Below are 25893 nucleotides of genomic sequence, written 5' to 3' on the forward strand. Positions count from 1 at the left end.
CTCCTGCAATCTTTTTCCCAACTTTTTTTTTTTTTTTTTTAAACAATCCTGATTTGCTCCCCAATGATAACCACATCTTAATTTTCAGCGTGTGGTTTTCCAAGTGCTGGAACTGGATTTCTCAACATTTTGGCTGCATGGTTTATTTGTTTCTATGATTTTGGAAGAAAAAAAATCAGGAAGCAGATTTTTATTTTTTGAAGTTTTTTGTTCAGTCAAATAATAAACATTGAATCACTTTATGGAACCCTATACGAATCATAACTTAGACATATATACACATGTTGATTTATTTGTCTTCACACTTTCTCTGTGACTCTCTTTTTTCTCTTTCTCTGCTTTTCATCCGTATCCCTCCTTCATTCATCCAGGTGCCCTCCAGATAGAGATGAGTGAGGAGTCTGACCAGGGCAAATATGAGTGTGTTGCCACCAACAGTGATGGGACCAGATATTCAACTCCAGCAAACCTTTATGTGCGAGGTGAGAGTTACAGATGTTCTCTGACTTAATATCCAAAATCTCTTTACGCAGATCTGAGAGTGATTCATCGTCGTATGGCCCTGGTCTTTTCAAATCTTTTATAAACATTAACTATTTGTAATCTATAATATGCAAAATATATGCAGTTGTTTTGTTGAAACAACTCACAAAAAAATAGGCATGGTGGTTTTAACTGAATGCAAATGTAAAAACATGTCTTGTCTTAAAATTTTAGATTTGTTTTTTTAATAAGATGAAGAGAAGGAAAATAGTTTTAAACATGGAAGACTTTGCTTATTTAGAAATTCAAAATATAAGCAGTGTATTGGTACTAAGTTAGGATGATGGCCTAGCATCTTAAAATATAGTCTTGTTTCATTTTTTTCTGCAACAATTTCTCATGTCGAGGCTTCGTTACAGACGAGCAGTATGAAGGTATTTGGATGTCTTTAAGTGTCTTTTTGAACGGAGATTTTTGCCTATAACTCTGAAAATAATTCCAACCCTTAGTCAACATGACTGAGTAGAAAATGAGTGAATTTTGGATGAACTAACTCTTTAACTAAGCACTTATGAAATGGCAATTGTGTCTTCAGAACATTTACAACGTATGTAAATACTGTGAACTAAGATTGTGCGTAGAGACTCAGCCTTCGTTAAACAATTTTAAAAAAGTTTCATAGGTGCTGTAGGCCATCTGAAATTGATGAAGGTGTGCAAAAAGGGCCCCAGGCTGGATCTTTGAGAAGCCTGCATTAAAGCAAAGTTTGCCTTTCACAAATGACTGTGCTCATATTATCTGTGTCCAGATTTTTAATTACGATGCTAAATATTTTGAACATAGCTTAAGTTGGATTTAAACACAATGGTCCAGGAAATATCTTGTCTTGATTTATTACTTTTGTGGGTATGATTACGACCAAGATGATGGAGTGTGTTTCGTTTCTGCTTGATTGCTGTGGCTGAATAATCTGAACGTGTTTATCGTCGCCTGGAACTTCATCTGGAATTTAAAAATGCAACTTTAATACTCTAAATACTGTCCTAATGTGGAAGCATCAATTAAGTATGAGGTACATTTGGATGAAAAGTGAATTCATCTTGTCGTGTAAATAACTTTATTATCTTGTTGTGCTGCTTTAGATTTATGTTGTCAAGGCTATGATTTACATTTAAATCCACTGTTTGGATATTAAAACCATTCAATATCCGAGAATATGCTTACAAAAACGATTCAGCATTTAAAGATATTTGTGTGGCATGTTTACGTTATTGGGAACCTGGCGTCATCACCTCAGGAAGTTCCAGACATTCATAGCTTTTTGGGTGTTTTCAAACAAGAGCTTCGCTCAACCCCAGGCTAAGAGTAGAACGCTATCTTCCCATCGTAACCTTTCAACCCATGGGAAAAATCAAATTACTGCCTAGCTAAAACTTGTCTCTTCAAAATTTGACAGGCATGTCAGTTCCCCAGGCAATGCTTCTGTATTTTCCCTCCATATTTACCTCTCCTTCTCTTTCTCTCTCACACACAGGCGACACATGCTAACACACAATCAGTCTACTTTTCATTTCCGAAAACATTTTGATTCCTCAAGCCAATATCGACACAGTTTTCTCTCTGACAAAAAAAAAAGACAATGAACAAAAAATCTGGATTTTAAGAGTGCTCTGGGGAATGTGAACAAATAAGCAAACACACACAATGAAACCATACAATAAAATAAATGCACCCGTAAATATCAGCAGAGTAACGCTCTCACGCGGTGATGTGTTTCAAGTGCTCCCAGGCACAGTACATTTTCGCAGTTCAACTCAGTGGGAGTTTGACAGGCAGTCTTTGGGGACGACCAGCGATGGAGTTGGCCTTTAACAGAAAGGCTATCACAGTGCCGGACGAGTGGATGATGTTTCCACTTTATTCTCTCTCTCCTTCGCTCTACACCTCCCCATTCATCTGTTGCCACTTTGCAATGTTCCTTAGTCTAACTTGTTTTCTCTCCTGTCTCGGATATTTACCTCTCTTTGCTCTGCTCCTCCTCCCGTCGCGCTCTGTCCCACGTCCCTCTGCAGAGCTTCGAGAAGGTTGGTACTGTAACAAAAGTGTGTCTCTTTAGACTCCTTCTTTTAAGGATTCATCCTGTTTTCCCACAACTGCCATTTGTTCTCGTGTGTTTTATGTGCCATGTCGCAGTTTTAAGCCTGCCTCTTATTTTTGTCTCCTCTGAGGCTCACTACTGCCTTTGTATTTTTATTTTTTATCATTTTGTACCTTGTGTAAGTTTCAGTTTTTGCTGTGAGATCTGATGTTTATTGTTTCTCATGAAATATTCATTTCAGAACAGCCCATTGAATAAATCATTCGTACCATGTGTACTGTGCCGTGGATGTTTTTGTCTTAACAAGTCACCTAGAAAAAGAAACATATATCTTCTATATATGTGTGGGTGCAGAATCTACGCACCCTGAGCTCCCACATTAAGGGAAAGTCCATAAAAAATGTCGAGAAAATCTACGATAACTTGAGACCATAAGTGAGAGATGTGTTGACCCTTTTCTAACTGAAAACTATTCTGCAACATTTCGAAGTCCAGATGAGAAAAAGCAGCTGGGAGGAAGTTCAATCGTCAACAGAATAAAGTTTGGATTTAGTGGAGCCTGATATAAAAATGATAGCAAGTCAGATTTAGATATAAACACGTTACAATAACACACATATCTACTATTAGTCTATTATTACTGCACAATAATGCCATTTTTCCTGCTTCACCTCCTCCAGTACGACGTGTACCCCCTCGCTTCTCCATCCCACCAGCCGACAGTGAGATCATGCCAGGGGGAAACGTCAACATCACCTGCGTGGCGGTGGGCTCCCCCATGCCCTATGTCAAATGGATGCTAGGAGCAGAAGACCTCACGCCAGAGGATGACATGCCGATCGGCCGCAACGTGCTAGAACTGACCGACATACGCCAGTCCAACAATTATACTTGTGTTGCCATGTCGACACTGGGTGTGATTGAGGCTGTCGCGCAGATCATTGTAAAAGGTGAGTTTTTCCTTATGGTCACACATCTTATTATGAGAATTGTGAACCTCACATACCAGACACAAAGATGTTTACACTTTTTCATGCTGAAAATGTTTCCCTCATCAGAAAGAAGAGCTTGATTTTTTTAATATTGATCTCAATATTTCTGTCCAAAGACAAAAAACAATTATCCATCATTGTAGCAGCAATTATGCGACTAGTGTTGACCTTGTAGAACACAGAAATTAATCTAGAATTTGTTCTTAGCTCTGCCAAGGGCTCCGGGAATGCCAGTGGTGACAGAGAGAACTGCAACTAGCATTACACTCACGTGGGACTCGGGAAACCCTGAACCTGTTTCGTACTATATTATACAGGTGAGTCATTCAGAGAAGGTTTGAACTGATGAACGAGGTGTTTGATAATAATGAAAGAGTCCTTTACAAATGGAATAAATAATTGTAAGCATGTACTGTATGTTTTCATGACTTCTAGCATCGTGCGAAAGGCTCTGAGGACCCGTACAAGGAGATCGATGGCATTGCCACGACCCGTTACAGTGTCGGCGGCCTCAGCCCTTATTCCCACTATGACTTCCGTGTAGCTGCCGTGAACACGATTGGCCAAGGCCCATCCAGCGACGTGGTGGAGGCTCGTACAGCGGAGCAGGCCCCTTCCTCCCCTCCTCGACAGGTAGGAGTCTTTCAAAGTAAGAGAAAGGTGCCAGTAGGCAATAATTGAAACGATTTGTTTCATTTTCCTGTAGGTCAGAGGTAGGATGCTGAGCACAACAACCGCCATAATCCACTGGGATGAACCGGAGGAGCCCAATGGTCAGGTTGTTGGGTACAGAGTCTACTACACATCTGACAACTTGATGCCAGTCAATCAGGTGAAGATGGAGTCATTGACTGAGAGCTGACGTTTATAATCCAACACATTGATGTCTGTAGTGGGAGAAGCAGATGGTCCGCAGCGCCAACTTCATCACTATTCAGAGTTTGACACCAAACAAGACGTATTACATCAGAGTGCTGGCCTTCACCTCTGTCGGAGACGGACCTCTGTCCCAAGATTTGCAGATTATTGCCAAAACCGGAGGTGAGAGTCAAACGATGAGCCCCACAGACCACCTGTAGACGTGACCATTTGCCTTCCCTGACTTCACAGTCCCGTCCCAGCCTTCAGACTTTAAGGGGGAAGCCAAATCTGAAACAAGCATTCTGCTGTCTTGGGTGGCGCCACCCCAGGGTGGCCCGGACAACCAGATTACTGGATATGAACTTATTTACAGAAAATTGGATGAGACTGAGGAGGTAAGAAACCTGCTGAACGTCTACTCGATATAAAGGAGAAAAACAGCACAACTTGTATTTTGACTAAAATGTAATAATCTGAATCCTGATAAACAACATGTTCATATGTCCCTGAGTGAAAGCAAAAAACTTTGGTTAAAACATGTTAATGACACCATTTTAACTGCTGATTTAAACGTTGACCATATCACATGTGTTATTCTGACAGAAGAAGGCAAACTTCGAGCCGTCCACATCCTACCTGCTGAAGGACCTGAAGCCCTTCTCCACTTACACTTTCCAGTTGGCTGCCAAAAGCAAACACGGAGTTGGTGCTTATACCAATGAGATTACCATCGACACGCCTCAGACATGTAAGCCCATTTGCGTTTACTAGTGTGTGAGTGTCTGTGTGCGTGACTGTGTGGAGGTTCCTTTTGTTTCAATGTAAGGGAGATTCATGCACTTGACTGATCCAACTTCTCTCACTGAATTGACTTGTTAGTCGCTGCCTCTCTTGCATTGCTACAATGAACCATGGAAACTTACCTCAGATTTGATATTTCAACAAAAAATAGTTGCAAGGTTAGCATGCAGGAGAAATCAATTCATAAAATGGTGGCAGCCAAGGATCATTGATTGTTGGACGTCAATCTGAGGTCAGTGTAGTGCAGTTGTAAAATGGCAGGAGGATTCTAGATAGAAGTGAGGTCTCGTCCATCAATCAAACCACAAGTAAGTTCGGGCAGGTATGTTTGTGTTTATGTCACTGTGCGTTTGAGTCACTCAATCTTTGCCATCAAGCATTTTATGTCAAACAGAGAGTGACAGCAGCCATCTTTGTTTCTAGTCAAGCTGGTCATTCTCAGGAGCTTTTGTTCGTTCGTAGTGTTTTGTTTTCATTTTATGTTTCTTTGTCTTTTGTTTTCTGTCTGTCGTCTGCTCAATTCCATCCCCATACAACCATTATCCAACCTCACCAACTTCACCACCCACCAAATAACTTGCACACATAACCAAATAACATTTTCCCCCAAACAATTCCTACTGTACTCTGTCAAACTGGCCACTCAGTTCCTTCAGCGCCTCCGCAGGACATCACATGCACCAGTCCCAGTTCTACCAGCATCCTGGTAAGTTGGGCACCACCACCTCTGGAGTTTCAGAACGGTGTCATTACTGGATACTCCGTTCAATTTTCCACCACGGAGGGCAATAAAACAATGAAAAGAATCAATGGGATTCCTCCGGAAAGTTCTCCGTATCTATTGGATGGCCTGGAGAAGTGGACTGAGTATGGGATAACAGTACAAGCACAGACAGAAGCCGGAGACGGACCAGAGAGTTTACAACTTCTTATCTGCACGGAGGAAGATGGTATGTTCCTAAACAAATCCCTCTCTTAGGATGTCCGGTCCACTAACAAAGGCTGTCACTAAAACGCTACTAATGAGCTCACAGAATCCCAGTGCTGCTGATTTTTGATCTGCAAGGATGATGAATCAACCGCTAACTCCTGAAATGTGCCCCTGCTGATCCCCCCCCTGCTTTCCATTCTCCAAGGAAGTCTCTTTTTCCCCCGGACAGCCATTTTTATCACTGGTCTGTGTTTTTTCCCACATTTTCTCCTTTTGTCTTAACACACTTCTGTGGAAAACCTTTTGGACAAGCTGTTCCCTAGTTTTCCCACGTTTTCAATCCTCTAATATCAAGGACACAGAGGAGGCTGAATGTTTACATTCTGATGGAATAACGCTCAATGAAGCACTTGCATTTCTAGTAAGGATGAATATGTAGGAAGGGTTTATGACTAGAGCGACACCAAGCAGGATTTGGTAACTTCTAAGTATCCTCACATCATAGCTCAGAGTGTCCTTTGATAACGAACAGTAAGCCTGAACAGTAAGCTAGCTCGAGGTCGTCTTTTAGCTTGAAAGGTCATCAACAAAGGTTATTGGGATGGCATCTATAGCCATTTTCCAAAATCAATATTTAAAAAACATTTTAAAAGTGTCTCCGGGCATGTGACCGGTAAAGGTTCAAGCTTCGTCACTTGTCATCAAATATTTATTTTAATAAAAAATGTCTTAAGAACTAAAAACTTTGCTTGTTTTACCTGTAATTACAGAAAAAGAGTTTCCATTAATGTGATATATTTAAATATCTAAACATAATGAAAGTCTAAAAAAAAGCGGATTTTTGTTTATTATCGGCTTCTTATGATGCTGTATGGATTTTGCATCTTTCTGGGACATTTGCAAAAGGATACACATTAACCTTCTTCTTTCTATGAGAACACACATCTATCACACGTGTAATTCAATCAATCGATTTAATTACATCTAAATAAGTAAGTATGTAATTGAGTAAATTATATTTATAGAATGCTTGTTCAGACCAGGGTCACAAAGTGCTTAAATAATCAAAACAAAACTCAATAAAATATATACTTAAAAGATCAAGATAACACCGAGAACAACACAGAAGTCTCAGGAAAAGCCTGCACAATAAGTCAGAAATCCAGCCTTCTCTGTATCCGCAGTGTTATTTTTCCTCTCTTCCATGATGTGCTGAATATCTATTTATAAGGAACAATATTTACCATCCATTTTCAGTCAGCTTTTTGTATACATTTGGTGTTGAATATTCTTTACATCCACATCCAGTTTTTAAGGTGAAGAATGTGCTTTAGTCCAGCATGTGAGAGTGGATGAGCAGTTCCTGGCAGCATGAGAGCAGTTTTTCCCGATAACACGGTTTTCTCTCAGACTGCCTGCCCCTATTTATCTGCTTCAGGCACCAACTCCTTTTCTATCTGTCATTATTATCGTCCTCTACATTCGCTTCTTATCTGTCACTGCTTTTTTACTAAATGTTTTTACTTACAGCACCTTTTTACTATTTTGACTTTTTCTACACATCACAGAAGTGCTAAACCTTTTTGGGAAACATTTTTGAGTATTTTTATGCTTATTCAAGATGTTTTGAGCTTTTCTAAATGAGAGGAGGAACGTTGGAGTAAAAGTCTTGCGCCTCAGCTGAAAATCTTGACCCTCATCCCGAAATGCATTTTTAGTTCCTAGTGGCCCTCCACGGGGAGTTGGGGCGGAGCCTGTGAATGCCTCTGCTATTAGAGTGAAATGGCGGGCACCATTGCTGGAACTTCAGCACGGCCAGATCCGAGGCTTCCAAGTCCACTATGTGAGGATGAACTATGGTGAGCCGCAGGGTCAGCCGTTTACAAAGGACATCCTCATCGAAGACTCGCAGGTAATGACCGTTCAGAATGATAGAGCTGCAGAAATGTGTTGAAATATTATATACCTTAAATTCATCTTATACTGTATTATTTACTTTCTGCAACCAAATAATGATTATATGTCTCAATAGTCGTAGAGAATGAAACCTGATAGTTTTAATATGTTATTTGTAAAGCGTATTATTATTCAAACATTGTCGTTACTTTGTCATGAAATATAAACATTATGAATGATTGTTTAATAGTGTATTAAGTCCACTTTAAATACTTTACAAGGCTCGTTAAGTACACATACATGATAATAAACATCTCCTATAAATCCATAAAAATGCTATGATTATGTCTAATGAATGTGATAATATTTTGTAATGCATCACAGACAAGACTGCGTTAAAAAGTTTTATTTTAAACAAGTTACAGACAATAATTTCAAATCTGTGATGAGAAGACTGTGAGAACACAATTGCCAAATATTAATATAAAGAACTGTTTCTCTCTTTCTTTGCTGCCGCTCCTTTGCTCAGTGGGGATACGATGATATAGGCGAATACGTGAGTTTCTTCTGTTTTTTCTATTTTTAGTTCAATAAAAACTAACACAATACAGTGGATGAGTCTCTCACCACATTGTAGGTTAACTTTTGCCTCAGAAATCTCCCCCTGCAAAACCAAATTATGAAAGTTTTTCAATATTTAATGTACAGACATTTTTTCGGTTACTGCATTTGTATTAGTGAAGAGATTGTCTCATAACTATTATTAGGGTGTCCCCTGTCAACATGATACTTCCTACTATCTTTAGTTCATAACATTAAATAACCAAAGAGCAGACGCCATCTTTAAAACAACGAGACACTATGATGAGGATGAGGCCACGATCTGATGTCAAACGTTGTGTTGCTTTGCAGGAGGTCATTCTGGCCGACCTGAAGGCGGACACTTCCTACTCCGTGTCAGTGGGAGCGTACACCGCCAAGGGGGATGGTGCTCGCAGCAAACCTATCAGCGTTTGCACTGCTCTTCCGTGTAAGTCTTGATTCCACAATGAAGACTTTAAAGATAATGATTAGAGCTAAAACATTTATAATATAACTGGTGAAGCTACATGTGATGATTTTCATTTTGAAAAATCCATTACAAAGCGTTTTCTCAATAATAATAATGCTCAAATATAATGCTGTAAAAATGTTTTTGTTTTTTTAATTCATGATTATTTATGAGCTTATTAACCTCATCTGGCCGTCTTTTGGTGCAATTTTCTGTCTTCACCTTTATTTTCTCCGTGGTTGTGCCTACTTTACTACTTTACAGATGCATAATGACATATGAATAGAAAGGCACTGCCACAGCCGCACCTTTGTCAAGGAGATTGACATTTTACATTTCATAACAAAGCAGTATTCATTCATTCTGGTTTTTACTGGTTCTGAACTTTGTCAGTATTGCGAGCAGTTGTGGTCAGAAGCCATAGAAGTGTATGATGATGGCTTCAGAAGTGGCCTGAAGGCGGTTGGACCCTTATGTTGATCATTACAGGACATTAACTTAATACACTGGTTTTTGTTTCTTACCAGCAACTAATTAATCACGTTCAGTTGTTTAGCTTGCGGTGAAAGATAATGATCAAATGATTCTTTCTTTTTTCTAGTGCCCGACGAGCCAAAATTGCTAGTAAGTGCCACGGACTCTGGCACCGCTCTCCTTCAGTGGTACCCACCGTCCGACCCACCCACACCACTTCAAGGTTACCGCCTGACCTTCGGTCGCAGCGACGTTCTTCCGTTCACAGTGGTGGAGTTCCCCACCAAGGAGAACCGCTACACAGCCCAAGACATCCGTAAAGGGGCTAATTATGTTTTCCGGCTGTCGGCCAGAAACAAAATGGGCTACGGCGAAGAAGCGGTGAAGGAAATAACCACTCCAGAAGACTCCCCCAATGGTTATCCAGAAAACATTATCTCAGAGGGGAGCTCTGCCAATAGCATTCAGTTGGCTTGGAAATCCGTCCCACTGATAGAACAAAATGGGAAGATTGTGAAGTACTCGGTTCTCTACAAGGATATTAACAGTCGTGGAAACGCCTCAGAAGTTGTGGTGCCCACGCCAGATTCCAGTGTGGTGCTGGATGGTCTAAGTGCGGACACAGTGTATGATGTCAGGGTGTGTGCGTTCACTGCTGTTGGTCCCGGGCCTTACAGTCCAGGTGTCCAGATAAGGACACAGCGGCTGGACCAAGGTAGGACTCTCGCATAATCACAATCCATCCTCCTTTTTCAGAGGGAGCCTTTAAAAAATAAACATCCCTTTACAAAGCACCTCACAGTCAAACAGACACACCTGACTACAACATTTAAGTGTCTTTTTTTCATTGTCTTGTCACTGTAGTCTCATACCAAACATCATTTTCTGAAGTCAAGGTAAGAGTCAGAAAGATAATCTTTGACCGGTCCTACACAGCGTTTATTAAAGTAGATGTGTTTGGACCGGTTCTGTAGACTGTTGTGGAGGTAAGAACAGATCCGTGGTTCTGTGAACAGATACATTCAATCTCCTTTTGTCTTGTTTTTGTACTTCAGTATTTGCCACTAACTTTCGAGTGAAAGCGGCGATGAAGAATTCCATTCTGCTGTCCTGGGAGATACGAGACAAGAACCCAACACAGCCCTTCACGGTGAGTCAAAGATCTCAATATCAAAGTGTATTTGTGCGAAAACCCAACTATCCCGACTGAATCACATGTTTCGAATGTTGAAGTCTTCCTCTCCAAGATGCAGTAAGTCCCTCATCATGACCATATTTTGAACTTATTACTTTATAAAGTTCTCCCCCGTGTTAAATCTTGGCGAATGAGAGGTTATGAGAGTGGATTATTGCGTAAAAATGTAGTAGCATATTAATGATAAACATCTGTTTGTGTTTGTTTTTAAAAACAATGATGACGATCACTTATTTGAATCACCCTTTTGTTCAGATTCTCTATGGGAAGGGAATGTCGGTGGAGGTGGATGGAAAGCTGACTCAAAAGCTGATCAGTGGTTTAGAGCCAGATACCCAGTACTCCTTCCTGCTCACCAACAGGGCCAACAGCGCCGGCGGCCTTCAGCATCGCGTCACAGCCACAACGGCACCAGACCTCCTAAAAACAAAACCAATAGTGTTAGGGAAGACCAACATTGACGGCATGGTGACAGTGCAGCTCCCCACTGTGCAGACAACAGCCAAAGTCAGGTAAAAAGACTCGGTTTTCAGTTCTCACTACTGGCCTACAATTCCTTGAAAAGATTACTCTCTCTGTACATTGGCAGCAAATCAAGTTCAGGAAATCCTACACGCGACAGACTCAAAACACCAAACTCATAATCTCTTCTAACACAGAATCAATCCACACACCAAATGGATTATTGTCTTTGTTTTTTTGGGGGAAAATATCATGGGAACACTTTTTAATCCCTGTGTTATAACCTTTAACCCTTTTCTGATATGTTTCTGGGTTTTTAACAGGATTAGAATCTTGGATTTTTGAGCGATTAAAATCTTTCTTTGAGTCGCATTGCGTCACATAGAGCCAGATATTTTATTTTACAAGCATTTATTCACACTCTTTACAATGTATTTTATTGTCAGTTGTCAAAATGAAGGTTTTGGCGTGCGTATTTATTTTAGAGTCGTGATTGTATTCTGCTGCTCATGGGAGTCCTCCACTCCACTGTTACTGTTTCCTCTTCAATTGATTAAAATCCTTTGTTGACCAATATTGTTTTTTCTCAATAAACAAAGTGGTAATGTGTTGCAGGGGTTATTATGTGGTGGTGGTACCACTGAAGAAGCAGAGGGGAGGGAAATTCCAGAATCCCTGGGAGGATCCGGACCAGATGAATCTGGACGAGGTACATTTAAACGATTCATATAGCTTAGTTAACAATAGAAATATGTTCCCCCCACAACTTCATGAATGTATTACTTGCTGTGTCACAGTGAAAAAAAAAATCCAATTTCCAGACAACATCTGCCAGCTATGACCCAAGAGCTTAAGTCCTCAGTAATTCCTGCATCAAGACTGTCTGCTTTTCCACCCCAAGGTCTTCTGACTTTTAGAGGAAGGTGGCATTATTCTGTGAACCTTGTTAACCCAATGAGTCCAGCTCTGCAGACTGACCTCTTCCCCTGAAACTGCATGCTCACCTTGTTCGACAAACGCTCTGAAGTGGAAAACATTGAAACATGTTGTGATTATTTCAGTTTCTATCATTTGAAAGGGGAAATGAGATCAGATACATTAAGTTTATCATACGCCCGGCTGTGATTTAGTCAAACTTTATGTTGTGAAAACACATCTGTCATACATAATTGATTGATAATAATACTACATTTATTTTTACATGACTTCTCTACTGAGCACTACAGCATCAGTATAAAACAGCATGGAGTAAAGGTCATTGAGCGTGAAAAAGTCTGCAAGCGCTCTGAATGAGTTTCCCAATAAGGAATCAATATTTTAAGGGAAGCATATTCATCAGAATTCTGCTGTGAACTGATAACATCTGTATAAAATATTATTAGAATGCAGCATTGGACCTGGTTTCGTCATTATATCACATTTTAAAATTCTCCTTTCATTGCTTTTATTGACTCAACATGAGAAATCCAAGTCTCGGAAAGCTCTGAATAAGGAAGAAGCAATTCCAGAGTCTTGGGAAGTGAAAGGGTTTAATGTTTAACGTAATCTTTTTTTCTCCTCTTCCCAACAACTGCCTTTCCTCTGTCCTCTCTTTGTCCATTCTTCTTACCGTCAGCTTCTGAGAGAGATCAACCGGACCAGTGTTAGTCGGGCCCTCCGAATCCGCAGACAAGCAGCTCAGTCTGATCCCAGGGCTTACATTTCAGCTCGCTTTAAAACCCTGCCAATGGAATTTACTCTTGGCGACGGCCAAAACGACGGAGCGTTCCGAAACCGTCCCCTGTTGAATGGACAGGAGTATGTGTTCTTTGTGCTAGCCCTGCTCGACCTCTCCGACAACGTGAGTGGAGGCGTAAACTCTTGAGTTCTTCTCAGAAAGCACCTGATTCAATCATTTATCCTCAAATTCTTTCAGACCATGTTCGCGACAAGCCCGTACTCGGATCCGGTCACCTCTTCCGCCGTAGATCCCCAGCCGATGGTGGATGAGGAGGAGGGGCTTCTCTGGGTGGTGGGGCCTGTCCTGGCGGTCATTTTCATCGTCTGCATTGTCATTGCCATCCTACTTTTCAAGAGGTTATTTATTTTTATTATTTGCACCACGGAAAGAAATAGAAATATAAAGAAGTAAACACTCATTTCCCCAAACAAAAAAATGTAACCATCTGATGACATGTGGTCACTGGGCTTTGGATTTCCAAACAAAATTTCCACTGGAAGGCAGAGGTTGAATGTGTGATTATATGTAGATAAATTTTAATATGCTTCGATAAGAGTTTTTTAAAGCAGCCATTAACATTATTAACAATAATCATGTTGTGTTACAAAAGCAATCGTATTGAATGTCAATAACCTCCAGTTCAAACATTATGATCGTGTACAGCCATGAACAATTCTCCTCCAGTTGCACTTGAAAGTATAATTGAGGAAAAGGAGGAAACATTTGTGCAACATTAATGAAGACTTGATCCACTTGTATTGTTAGTGGTATACATTATATACATTATATTCAACATTCAATGTGTTTCAATTTGACACTAACAATCTCTGTATTTGTCTTTCATTTTATGTACTTCCTAACGCTGGATTCAGCAAACCTGACAGGTAACTACACTCCTTTGTTTCCTCACAGTCATTAACACTATATGAGATGTAAAGCCAGTGATATGATTGGCAGGATGTATTTAGGAGATATTAACTTGCTAAACAAAAGGAGTGTTGTGAAATTATAAATGCAAGTAAAATTCCACATTTTCACAATTTGACATTTTCACCCTATAAGAGCTCCAAGCTGTACTTGTGAATTATGAACCATTTCAAATTACTTTTTATGAATTGTAGATAACAGAACTAGGAATTCATTTTTCTGATTCCCGGGAAGTCTTGAACATTGAGGAGGCACATGTGTTTTGTTGTCCCAGGAAGAATGATTGCTTAAAAAATTACTTATTATGATAAAAGTTAAATTTTCTAAATAGAAAGACTTTTACATTTTTTAAATACTTGTTGAATATCTGTATTTTGTAAGATGTACATAGTGGAAAAATAAAGAAAAGACCGAATTATAGCACCAAATTGTTCCTTGTTAACCGGTCTGTTTATGTACAAAAAAGTGCCATTGTGGTATTGAGTATTGCTGCCTATTCCAGGTGAAGGAATTTCATAAAGGGTAGATCTGGATCCACCAGTGAATGACAAGATACTCTTGGGTTTATGTGAATAATGTGAAAAGCATCAGGTTATTTAATACTGTTTGAATTGTTTAACATGATCATTTTAAATGATGCCTGCAGGAAGAGAAATGTTGGACATTCATTTAAGACAGATGTCTTAGAGGCGCTTCTCTCAATAGTCAAACTACATATTCTAAATAATAAAATGTACTTTCCAAACCATTTTCTTAAAGTAACAAATACTGACCAGTATTGAAACCGAAGTTCCAAAAGAGCTCTTAGCACAGCTTTAATGTTGGAGTTGAACAAAGGCTATAACAACTTCAAGGTCTTGGTCTTTGAAAAGCTCTTTTCATGTCCAAATACCTTCACAGAGAATCATCTTTGTCATCTGACGCCGCCACCCTCTCATCTCTGGCAGCTCCCCCCTTTTCCTTCCTAAACTTGTACACTGTTCCAAGCACAATGTCAAACTATTGCTATATTTTAGGGCTAATGGTGCAACTAAATCCACATTTACAGAACCTTTAAGACACACACAGTTTCATGTACTTCTGGCCCTTCGTTGATATGTTTTCTGAAGTAATATTGCTATTTTTGTTGAAAATATCTGTATTTTAAAACTTTCTAAAAGTAGAACATTGGCATTTATTACCTTCAAAAGTCCTGGAGTTCTTGCAGTGACCAATGAACATGAATGTCTTCTCCAGGAAACGTGCCGAAGCCGAAGGCAGAAAAGCCAGTTTTCCCTGTAGTAAAGCCATGTCGTCGCACCATCCCACCGATCCCGTAGAGCTGCGCAGAATCAACTTCCAGACACCAGGTAAAAGCTCTAATATGTGACGCTTGAACTCACCAATCACGTAAAAAAGAGGGTAACCCAGTGCTGTTTTCTTCCCAGCCTATCGTGTATCAGTGTACCGCGGTTATCAACGTTTGTCAAGTCAGTTGTTTGCCGTTTTAGATTTTTCCGCAGTCACTGCTTTCCCTCACGTCCTTGGAATCTAACCCATTGACTTGTGTCCAGAGCTACTTTTCTTCATGCAAAACGATCAACCTTTAATGTCTCAATAACCACAAGAACAACACTGTTCTTCCCTGGAAAGAACATTAACAGTCAATAATCACATTTGCTTCCTTTCTAATACTGGGCAGAACATGAAAGAAAACTTTTAACTCAACTTGAGAAGAGTGTGTTCGTGTTAGAGTTGATGTTTCCTGATTTCTTGTTTGGCAGGCATGGCGAGTCACCCCCCAATCCCCCTTTCGGAGCTGGCGGATAACATTGAGCGCCTCAAGGCAAACGACAATCTCAAGTTCTCTCAAGAGTACGAGGTAATAGAATGTTGATTATCTGAAAACATTCAGCTGGAAACATGGTTCTGGTCTGGCTGTCGTCGTGCATGTGTCCGTCATGGGCTGTGTTTCAGCAAAGAAGCCCTTGCGATCGTCGCTTTCATTTGATTCGGTATCATAGAACGATACAAAATAAAACGAAACTCTCTCTTGCGCTGTCATGTTGTTATCTATACAAATATGAGAAGGAAATTGAAATGGCATGCTCAAAGAGCGCCTGCTTAGAGCCAGATGGATATCGAGCCCTAATTTCTGCGCTCGGGTGGAGAACACGGAGACACAAAGATGCAGATAAAAAAAAGCGCCAGCTCACCAAGAGATACAGAGCGCGAGAGCGAAGATCTTTCTTGATTATTCTTCTACATACTGCACCAAAGTTTACCAAAAAAAAACAAATACTCTAACGAATGATTGGGTTAATACAAAAGAGAGATTGTGTCAAGTGTAGCAGCAACTGGATGACTCGAAGACCTGCAGGCTCAGCCGATCCTGCCATGTCAGCCTCTGAGTGCATCATGTTCTTTGATTTAATGACTCGTAAAATGTCCCCATCGAAAACCCCACTGGAGTGATTTCGACAATAGGAACAAGCATTATGTGAGGAATTATCCGCAGGCACCATGTTGTTGAACTCTGTTTTAAACGTGGAATACATAGACAGTGTTGTCAAACTGTCGCTTAAATGAGAAAACAACAATTACGGTCAGTTTAACTCAAAGTGCTGGCAAGTGGTGCATTACCACACCAAACTGCTGCATTTTGAATGTGCTTGACAGGAGAAGATCCAAATAAACAAATGTATCCAAACCTTTATCAGACAGTTGTATTTACATAAATGATTTTACTTGATGGTTACATACGTAACTGCAAAATGTAAAAAAAAAAACAAGTAACTCAAAATATCTTGTAAAATACATTCATTTAATTGAATTTACAGATTGACATGTAATCAAAATAGTGAAAGTAGAAAAAGATGGACACTGCGGTGGTTCATGTAAAGAGACTCTTGCTTTGGTAAATATGGGAAGCATAAATTTATCTTCAAATAACATATTTCTTCATGGCTGAAAGCCATACCAGGAAACTTGCAACGAGGCACGTTTTCTTTTACATTATGCTTGCATCAATAATGATGTGGGTTTTTATCAACTTTTTTTTTACTTTGGTTGATCGTCAGGTTGTTTGAAGTTTTAAAAAGCCTTGAACTAGATTGTCTTAAGGTGTCGGAACCTTGTACAAATGCAAATTTTACACTGCATAAAAATGCAAGATGTAAATACATATCAACAACAATAAAAATTATGAGCAAAACTTGACTAGTTCAATAAGTTAGTTATTATAGATGAGTTGTAGAAACCCTTAATTTGGGGTAGTTTATCTTCATAGCATTGCCTGCAAGCTTTATTTTTAATTCAAATTCACCCAAATGATCAAAGACAAATCTTTAAAGCTGCTCGGCAGTAACTTGCAACTCAAAGGTTATCTAAACTATGACCAGAACTAGGGCTAGCTATAAAGATCCCACAGGGACCGAGCTGAAGCGCCTGAAAATGTTGATGAATGTTAGGAAACGAGAGGAACAAAAGTAAAAAGACAAAAGAAAAGTATTCCACTCGAGTACGAGAAGTACAGTGGTATGAAAAAGTTTGGGCACCCCTGTACATTTTCATGATTTTCCTTTATAAATCATTGTTTGTTTTGATACAAAAATCCAGTTAAATATATCTTATAGGAGACAAACACAGTGATAATTAAGTGATAATAAAGTTTATATGATTTACAGAAACAGTGCAAGAATTATTTAAACTAAATTAGGCATGTGTATAAATGTAGGCACCCTTATATCTTATTGATTTTAATACCTTTAGCACAAATTATTGGAACTCAAAATTGGTTTGGTAACCTCAGTGACCCTTGACCGGTCCATGCTTGGAAACCATCAAACCTGACTGAACTGGAGAGGATCTGTGAAGAAGAATGGTCCAAAATACCTTCCACCAGAATCCAGACCATGATTGGAAGTTATAGGAAGCATTTAGAGGCTGTTATTTCTGAAGAAGGAGTATGCACAAAATATTGAGTAATTTTTCTTTTGTGATGCCTAAAATTATGCACATGCCTAATTTTGTTTAAATAATTCTTGCACACTTCATGTAAATCATATACAGTAAACTTTATTTCACTTCTCAAATATCACTGTGTTTGTCTCCTATAAGATATATTTAACTGGATTTTTTATCCAAACAACCAATGATTTATAAAGGAAAATCATGAAAATGTACAGAGGTGCCCAAACTTTTTCATACCACTGTACATGAAAACAGCAGAAATTAAGTCGCTTCGATGATTTGGTCTCAGGTGCAGACGCTACGAAAGCATGTTATCAGTCAGAACTGGATGCAGCTGCTCAGTAAGCAGCCTGTTAGAACCTCGGGTCAACCAATAGAAACAACGGTTGGAACAGAAAGTGGTGGAACAAAAGTCAGAACCTTTGTAATAAAACCGTCTTATGAAAAGAGGTATTTAATCTAAATGAATAAAGCAGGCCAGCCAACTGAAAAAGTACCTTAACACTATGTATTTCATTAAAAGCCTACATCATCGGGCCATGACCGGTCCACAGGCCCGCATTACAGTCTGCTCCACTGAGAGCCATTACAGGGGTAAACGTTTTCTTTTGCCTTGTGCTTTGACCAGTGGCCTCTGGCGAAGTGAAACTGAGCTTAGAATTGGTCACTGCAACTGTGTGTGTGGCAGCGAATTGTGTAAAACAGATGAGTTCAAACAAAGAACTGAAAAAAACACAACAGTGTTGTTAAGGGGGGGAAAAAAGTGAGGAGGAATTATAGAGACACAGAAAGGGTGAAGCTAAATTTAATTGCGGTTTAGCTTGAAACCGCTGTTGTTGCTTGCGTTCCCCCTGCCCTGACTACAGGCTTTTATTTTCAATCCTAACAAGTGATCTCGCCATGGATGGGGAATAGATGGAGAGAAAGGAAGGGGGGATGAAGAAATGGTTGTGGTGTGATAATTACACACACACATGCTGGCAGCAGGGTTGAGAGCTCATACGCTCATACGATGCATGCAGACTCAAAGTTACGCTCCGGTCCATTTTCCTTGACCAAACCATAACTACGTGCTGTAAAACATTCACAATTGCTAAATTTCTCTGGCTCTCTCGTCTTCATCTGTCTCTATTGACAACGCCATTATGACCTCATGTCTGCTTCTCCCAGCTAACGGTGATCGGTACACTGTAATTACCCCTCCAGCTTTTAATGTGTTGGTCGAGCACAGCCATCCTCTCTCCTCCTGTCATTAGATGTGTGTGTTTCCCTCCTAGATTTGAAACCTTTCGAAGCAAAACCTATTGCATCTATGAATGGAATAATGTTAGAAGGTGTTGATATGTTGGAAGAATAGTTATATAATAATGTTGAATTATTTCAAATATTAAATTGCGTTTTACCTGATTTGTGTCGTTTTTAACTTGATGAAGGTGAGAAGATAAGATCATTTGATCATTTAGGGCTTGGTATTGATCAAAAATCACCCGTACCGGTACTCATACGGATTCAATGCCCTTCCCTGAACTATACTTTTTTCGTTACCAAGAAAATTAAAAAATGTAATCAATATTAACTTTTGTAGTCGATTTTTAAATCAATCTATACCAGCAAATGTGCCATTGATTGCTGGCTATAAATCAAGTGTTAGGCTGTGATCCTAGAATGTTCACGACAATTTGGTAATGAACTCAGATATTTGTCTTGTTTGGTGTTACTGGAAAAAAGTGTTAAGGTTAAGTGAGTAAGGAAGCAAACGTATTTTAGGTTCTTCTTTGGCCAAAAGTAATGATTGTAGAGGAAAAGGTGGAAAGTACTATTTTTCCATTGAAGTTATAAAAGTAGTTTGTAGTTATTTTTCCAGGTCATGATGCCTTAAAAGAAACTAAAAACAACAATATTACATCTTGTCTTAGTCTGAGATGCCATAAAAACTTAAAAAAGTATTAAAGCTTAACTTGATTAAAGCTTCTGTCAAGTATGCACTTAAGTCAGATGAAACAATTTTCTATCAACAAGTTATTTTGCACACTCAACACAGTAGCTGCTGATGAAAGTCTTGTTTTCACTAATGTGTGTAATGTGGTGGTATCAATACAACAGGATGTGTGATGTTTTCCCTAAATGTGAAAATGTTACTACACAGGGTTTCTGGGGGTTGACATGGTTTTAAATGTGTATTTGTTGTTCTTGACTATAACGTGGTCTTCTTTGATTTGCAGTCCATCGACCCTGCACAGCAGTTCACATGGGAGAACTCCAATTTGGAGGTCAACAAGCCAAAAAACCGATACGCTAACGTAATCGCGTACGACCACTCCAGAGTCATCATCTCCAGCATTGAGGGTAGGACTGCACATTGTTTTCATCAAATCATTCAAGGACATTTCCACAGGATGAATGGATATTGGTCGCACCCTCCTTCCTTCATCCAGGAAAGTTGAGATTCATATTTCTCAGGGTTAGGTCCTGTATCAGGTTCAGGAAAAGTTCAGGGTTAGCAGGATTGCCAGTTCTCATATAACGTCTGCAGCGAGCATGAAAGTGGTCTTTTAAACACGACCTAATGTGTGGTGAGACAAGTGAGGTGGTGGGCTTATTATAAAAGATTTGGGGTTTTCCAACAGACTAACATGACGAGAATAGTTGTCTCAATTGTTTCCTCCGTGTGCGTTTGAAGCGCTCTCACCCACCTCGACAGTGAAAGACCTGAGGCAAGAGAGAGAAAAGAAGTGGGAGGCCAAGCCCAAGCAGATGAGCCTTATCTGGGTATAGCATGTGTGAGCAGCCCTCCCACCTCTGCCTGTCTCCTCCAGCTCATCCTGTCTGTCTTTCTTTTGCTTCAGAAAACATATATACACTCAAGCGTGTCAACACACACAAGCCACGCCACACACAAGCGCACAGCCGGGGAATTTATAAAACATCAGGGGAGTGTGTGAGTTAGAGATATGTGTTTTTTTGTCTCTGTCCACGCTTGCTCACTCGCCGCCATGCGAGTGCATCCACCAAGTGATTGGACTGTGTGAACGTTTTATCTGCTGCATGCGTCTGTGGAGTCCCTCGCAATACAGCTGTGCTGCTTTTGAAGGCTGATGTTGATAAGAGGCTTGTTTCCCCTTTTGAATAAGTTGTATAGTTTAAAATGTACTTCTCAGCCACAACACTGAATCGCCGTCATTCTTCAGAAGCCTGTTCGCTTCTGCCAGCTTTGACAGTGTAACTGGGACTTCCACTATTTCCTGCACATGTAAATGACGATCCAAAGATGGGAAAAGTCAGATTTTTTTCTTTCTGCACCGACTCGGCAGAATCAGGCCAAATCTGACTGTACACGTCTTTGTGTGTGTTTGTGTGCATGTTTGAGCTGTGACTCAGTGATCTTTGGGATTATAGTATTAGGTCCCAGATGAGCAGGACTGATCCCAAATCAAACACACACACACACCTACACACACACACACACACACACACACACACACACACACACACACACACACACACACACACACACACACACACACACACACACACAGGCTGTCTCAAAAACATCACACACATAAACACAATCTCTTTCAGAACAAGCAGTGTCAGACCTGTCTTACACAGGGCGTCCTCACAATCATGTCATCATTCATACCAGAACATCAGTGAATTTACACGGTATCACAGATGCAACTCTAATAGAATATACATCTATCCATCCATCCATTCATCTTATCAGACATCGTCAACATAGAAAGTAATGCTTTGGGACAACATTCTTCTTTTTATGATACAAAATCCTCACGATATATAAAACCCTGAGTTCTTTATTGTGTTTTACTTTTTACTCACAACTAATGTGTTGTTTTAAGTGTCTCTTAAATTGATCTTGGACCTCTATTGTACTCAACAGTATGTGTCTGTTTGTACAAAACTCTCTTTTCATTCAAATATTTACATTAGAAAATGTGATTAAACCTGCCCACTGAAAACACTTGGTTTTTCTGGAGATTAACTCTTGTGTACCCCAAACACACACACTATGATGTGATGTGATGGTTAAGCATCAAGGTTCGTCACCGCACATCATGAACCCCCAAAGTCTTCACCTCCAAGGGACTCTGCTCCTGTAACTACTCGTACGAATTTAGACGGGGGAGAACTTACCACCCATGATCAAGTGTATGATAACTTGTAATCATATTATAAAATGTCTGTATTTATATTATTGAGTTTGTATACATTTTTTCTCTTTTGAATGAATAACTTCATACACCTCTAATTTAACACGTCATCTTCATTCTTGCTGTTTTTTTCTAATTCAGGAGTTCCCGGTAGTGACTACGTCAACGCCAACTATGTTGATGGCTACCGCCGTCAAAATGCCTACATAGCCACTCAGGGCTCGCTGCCTGAGACCTTCGGAGAATTCTGGAGGATGGTCTGGGAGCAGCACACGGCCAACATCATAATGATGACCAAGTTGGAAGAGAAGTCAAGGGTAAGAAGCAGAGGAAATTGAGGGAATACGAATCAGCTTTTTTCAATAATTGATCTATTAAATACAACAAGAATGTCTTTAACTGATATTTTTGACTCATGGGTTTTAAACGTGGATGAGATCAGGTTATGGAGTTGAAATGATAGATGGATGGACATTTCAAGACATCTTAAAGGACAACAGGACAAAGAAAAAAGCATGATTGGTAGTTTGAGATTAGAAATGCTGCGGGTGGACCATTGTAAATGGGTTTCAGCCTCACATAATGAAAATAACCTCAATGTGATGAGAACATTAATGCACAAGAAGCTGAGAAGTATGAATCGTGATGACAAACCAATAATGACCAAATTCCTTTCATTCCTAAACTGAACCTCACCTCTCTTCTGTGCTTCTTTTAATACTAACCTGTTCCCTGTTTTTAACTCTTGCTTCCCTTTTCAACCTACTCCAACTTTGTATGTTGTGTTTGTTTGACCTCCAGATGCCCTCTTATTTCTTCTCTAAGGCAAGATCTCTCTATTCTTTCCTCTGCTAGTGCTTCAAATGCACCTCACATGTTTTTCCTCTTTGCCCCTTTTTTTTCACTGTTCACTTTTCTTGCTTTGTGCCTCTCTCTGTGAAATGGTCCGTGCATTGAGTCAGAACACTGAAATGATTTCAGCGCACCACACTGCGCTCACAGTTAACCCAATCTGATTGGGGTTTTGTTGTTGCCACCACAGTGCAGAAACGGAGCACATTAGTGTCAGAAGTTTGCATGCTCGGCCCAATCCTGGCCCAGGTTTAATAATGCAGAGAGTTAACAGTTAACGTCCACATCGAACTGGTTCCTTTGTTTCGGGTTGAAAAAAGATGCTGATGGTTCATGTAGATTACAGCCAGATCAAACCTAGAGACCCTTAGTCAATGTCAAATGAAGAAAACAGATATTATGTATAATTTGAGTTATTATTATATTTTTGATTTCATCGAATATAAAGTTTTCTGTTCTAGTTCTGGACAAAACAGGACGCATGAGCAGCACCAATTAGAAGCCATACAAGTGAATGACAAAAGCTGAACATCTTTAAAAGACCTTAAAATGTTTGTGGTGCATTAACTCACAAGCTGTGATCCAAAGAGACACCTGATAACAAGGAAAACAAGTCAGATATGTTTCCTTTTTAAGTATTTGCAATGAAACTGAGAGATATTATCTTATAAAGTATATCTCATTGAGCTTTTTGTCCTGCTTCATCCTCATAACCTCATTATAAAAAACAAAAGCTGATCAAGGCTTGAAGAAATATGATCAAAGCTGAAAGTCGAGCCACATCTGAGCTTCACAAACATCACAGAGCAATTAAAACACAGAAACAGAAATACATTTTTTTTGGGCACATCTTAGAGTGAGGCACATCATAGTGAGGTCCCCTTGTAGTGTTGAGACTTCAGAAAGCCTCATTATAACCAGTAGGCAGAGACTCATAAAAGAAAGCAAGATCCAAAGTCTCTGCTCAGTCATGTAGTTACAACATAATGCTTAGTCTGCAATTCAGCCTTGACTTTTTATCAACGTAATTCTCCTAAACGGTCTTCTCGGAGTGTGGTAGATTTAATGAAGACAATTATTTAGTGGTATTTAACGCGTCCTATGGTGTTCAGTGCAGAACAGATGACCGCGGACGGGCTTTTCAATTAGTTAAAGCAAACAAATCAGTGTGTGAATGATTATGAGCAGATCACATATAGTTGGATGCTCCGCTTGTTGGCATTCTCCATCCCATATTTGGAGTTCGGCACGACCCTCGACTTGGCCAAGGTCTTTCTGGTCCGAACAGTGTCTCAAAGTCTGGTGGGAAAACAAGAGTTGAAAAGCTGCAATTACTGCCTGAATGTCCCGGGCCAAAATGACTAATCCCCCAGTCTGGAGCAGTGGAATGCAGAGAGAGCTGAGCCGATCTCCCTGCTGTCTTTGAAGTGAAGACTGCAGGGATCAGCACATAACGTTTGGTCTGGCCTGATTCTGCCAAAACCCTCCTCCTTCCTCTCCCCGTCCCTCTCGTCGTCCTCTGGGTTCGTTCCTACTCCTGTGGTCTCTTAGCTGGAGAAATACAAATATGGTCACCTGATTTTTCGGGGAAGGTGAGGCGCGACACTCCTGCCTGTGTGTGGCGCACTTTCACACCACTTAGAGGCTCCACTTGTTGGCTTGATCACTTTTAGGTTTGCAACAGTCCTCTGTGACCTTTAGTTCGAGTCATATTGGAGTTAAATAAGATAAGGCTTATCAAGAATCCCTTCTCTTCCTCCACGTCTGTCACGATTTCAACACTTAATGCACCGAAATAAAACACCATCACTGATTCGACTTCACACCTGTAAGAAGAAACGTCATCTCCGGTTTTTAATGTTTCATCTTATTTTAGGTGAAGTGTGACCAGTACTGGCCGACTCGGGGCACAGAGACATACGGCCTCATCCAGGTCACGCTGCTGGACACAGTCGAGCTGGCAACCTACTCCGTCAGAACGTTTGCACTCTACAAGGTAAGTGGCTTCATACTTGTCCACCTCGTAGTCTATATAGACTGTATATATTAATGTAGTCTATATAGTCTGTATATATTGATGTCGTTTATATAGTCTGTATATATTGATGTAGTTTATATATTCTGTATATATTGATGTAGTCTATATAGTCTGTATATATCAATGTAGTCTATATAGTCTGTATATATTAATGTAATATATAGTCTGTATATATTGATGTAGTTTATATAGTCTGTAGTTATTGATGTAGTCTATATAGTCTGTATATATTAATGTAGTCTATATAGTCTGTTTATATTAATGTAATCTATATAGACTGTATATATTGATGTAGTTTATATAGTCTAAATATATTATTGTAGTCTATATAGTCTGTATATATTAATTTAATCTATATAGACTGTATGTATTGATGTAGTTTATATAGTCTGTATATATTAATGTAGTCTATATAGTCTGTATATATTAATGTAGTCTATATTGTCTGTATATATTAATTTAGTCTATATAGTTTGTATATATTGATGTAGTTTATATAGTCTGTATATATTAATGTAGTCTATATAGTCTGTATATATTAATGTAGTCTATATAGTTTGTATATATTGATGTAGTTTATATAGTCTGTATATATTGATTTAGTCTATATAGTCTGTATATATTGATGTAGTCTATATATTCTGTATATATTAATGTAGTCTATATAGTCTGTATATATTGATGTAGTTTATATAGTCTGTATATATTCATGTAGTCTATATAGTCTGTATATATTAATTTAGTCTATATAGTCTGTATATAGTAGGTTACTCGAAACAGTTTGAATATATTGAGGTAGTTTATATAGTCTGTATATATTTATGTAGTTTATATAGTCTGTGTATATACCTGTAATTGTAGTATATATAGTCTGTCTATATTGTTGTAGTTTATATATTCTCTTTATATTAGTGTAGTCTATACAGTCTGTATATATTTATGTAGTCTATATAGTCTGTATATATTGATGAAGTCTATGTAGACTGTATATA

At 39.3% G+C, this 25893-nt stretch overlaps 1 protein-coding gene and 1 long non-coding RNA gene across 19 annotated transcripts in view; one reads left to right on the forward strand and one right to left on the reverse strand.

Moving 5' to 3' along the window:
* The window catches only part of ptprdb (protein tyrosine phosphatase receptor type Db), a 145217-nt gene that overhangs the window by 105301 nt on the left and 14023 nt on the right, over window positions 1-25893 (forward strand). For 5 of the 18 annotated variants that reach the window (XM_087798394.1, XM_087798393.1, XM_087798397.1 and 2 more), the window contains 25 exons: window positions 372-482; window positions 3262-3531; window positions 3781-3890; window positions 4009-4206; window positions 4280-4405; window positions 4467-4614; window positions 4684-4829; window positions 5038-5182; window positions 5883-6185; window positions 7885-8078; window positions 8592-8618; window positions 8975-9092; window positions 9715-10302; window positions 10643-10737; window positions 11038-11294; window positions 11860-11953; window positions 12860-13084; window positions 13160-13320; window positions 13837-13848; window positions 15128-15240; window positions 15655-15752; window positions 20065-20188; window positions 22153-22328; window positions 22813-22836; window positions 24740-24859. In XM_087798394.1, coding sequence (XP_087654520.1) covers window positions 372-482; window positions 3262-3531; window positions 3781-3890; window positions 4009-4206; window positions 4280-4405; window positions 4467-4614; window positions 4684-4829; window positions 5038-5182; window positions 5883-6185; window positions 7885-8078; window positions 8592-8618; window positions 8975-9092; window positions 9715-10302; window positions 10643-10737; window positions 11038-11294; window positions 11860-11953; window positions 12860-13084; window positions 13160-13320; window positions 13837-13848; window positions 15128-15240; window positions 15655-15752; window positions 20065-20188; window positions 22153-22328; window positions 22813-22836; window positions 24740-24859 — 3983 coding nt within the window. The remainder of the gene's footprint in view (window positions 1-371; window positions 483-3261; window positions 3532-3780; window positions 3891-4008; window positions 4207-4279; window positions 4406-4466; window positions 4615-4683; window positions 4830-5037; window positions 5183-5882; window positions 6186-7884; window positions 8079-8591; window positions 8619-8974; window positions 9093-9714; window positions 10303-10642; window positions 10738-11037; window positions 11295-11859; window positions 11954-12859; window positions 13085-13159; window positions 13321-13836; window positions 13849-15127; window positions 15241-15654; window positions 15753-20064; window positions 20189-22152; window positions 22329-22812; window positions 22837-24739; window positions 24860-25893) is intronic. The other 13 variants (XM_087798398.1, XM_087798471.1, XM_087798416.1 and 10 more) reach the window with 8 other exon arrangements.
* LOC148088670 (uncharacterized) lies at window positions 340-3331 on the reverse strand. The gene is made up of 2 exons (XR_015712784.1): window positions 3268-3331; window positions 340-500 (listed from the first exon to the last, which is right to left on the reverse strand). It is a non-coding gene; the product is annotated as an uncharacterized LOC148088670 (long non-coding RNA).

The sequence above is a fragment of the Callionymus lyra genome, chromosome 1, assembly GCF_982586985.1.
Source record: "Callionymus lyra chromosome 1, fCalLyr1.hap1.1, whole genome shotgun sequence".
Lineage (NCBI taxonomy): Eukaryota > Metazoa > Chordata > Actinopteri > Syngnathiformes > Callionymidae > Callionymus > Callionymus lyra.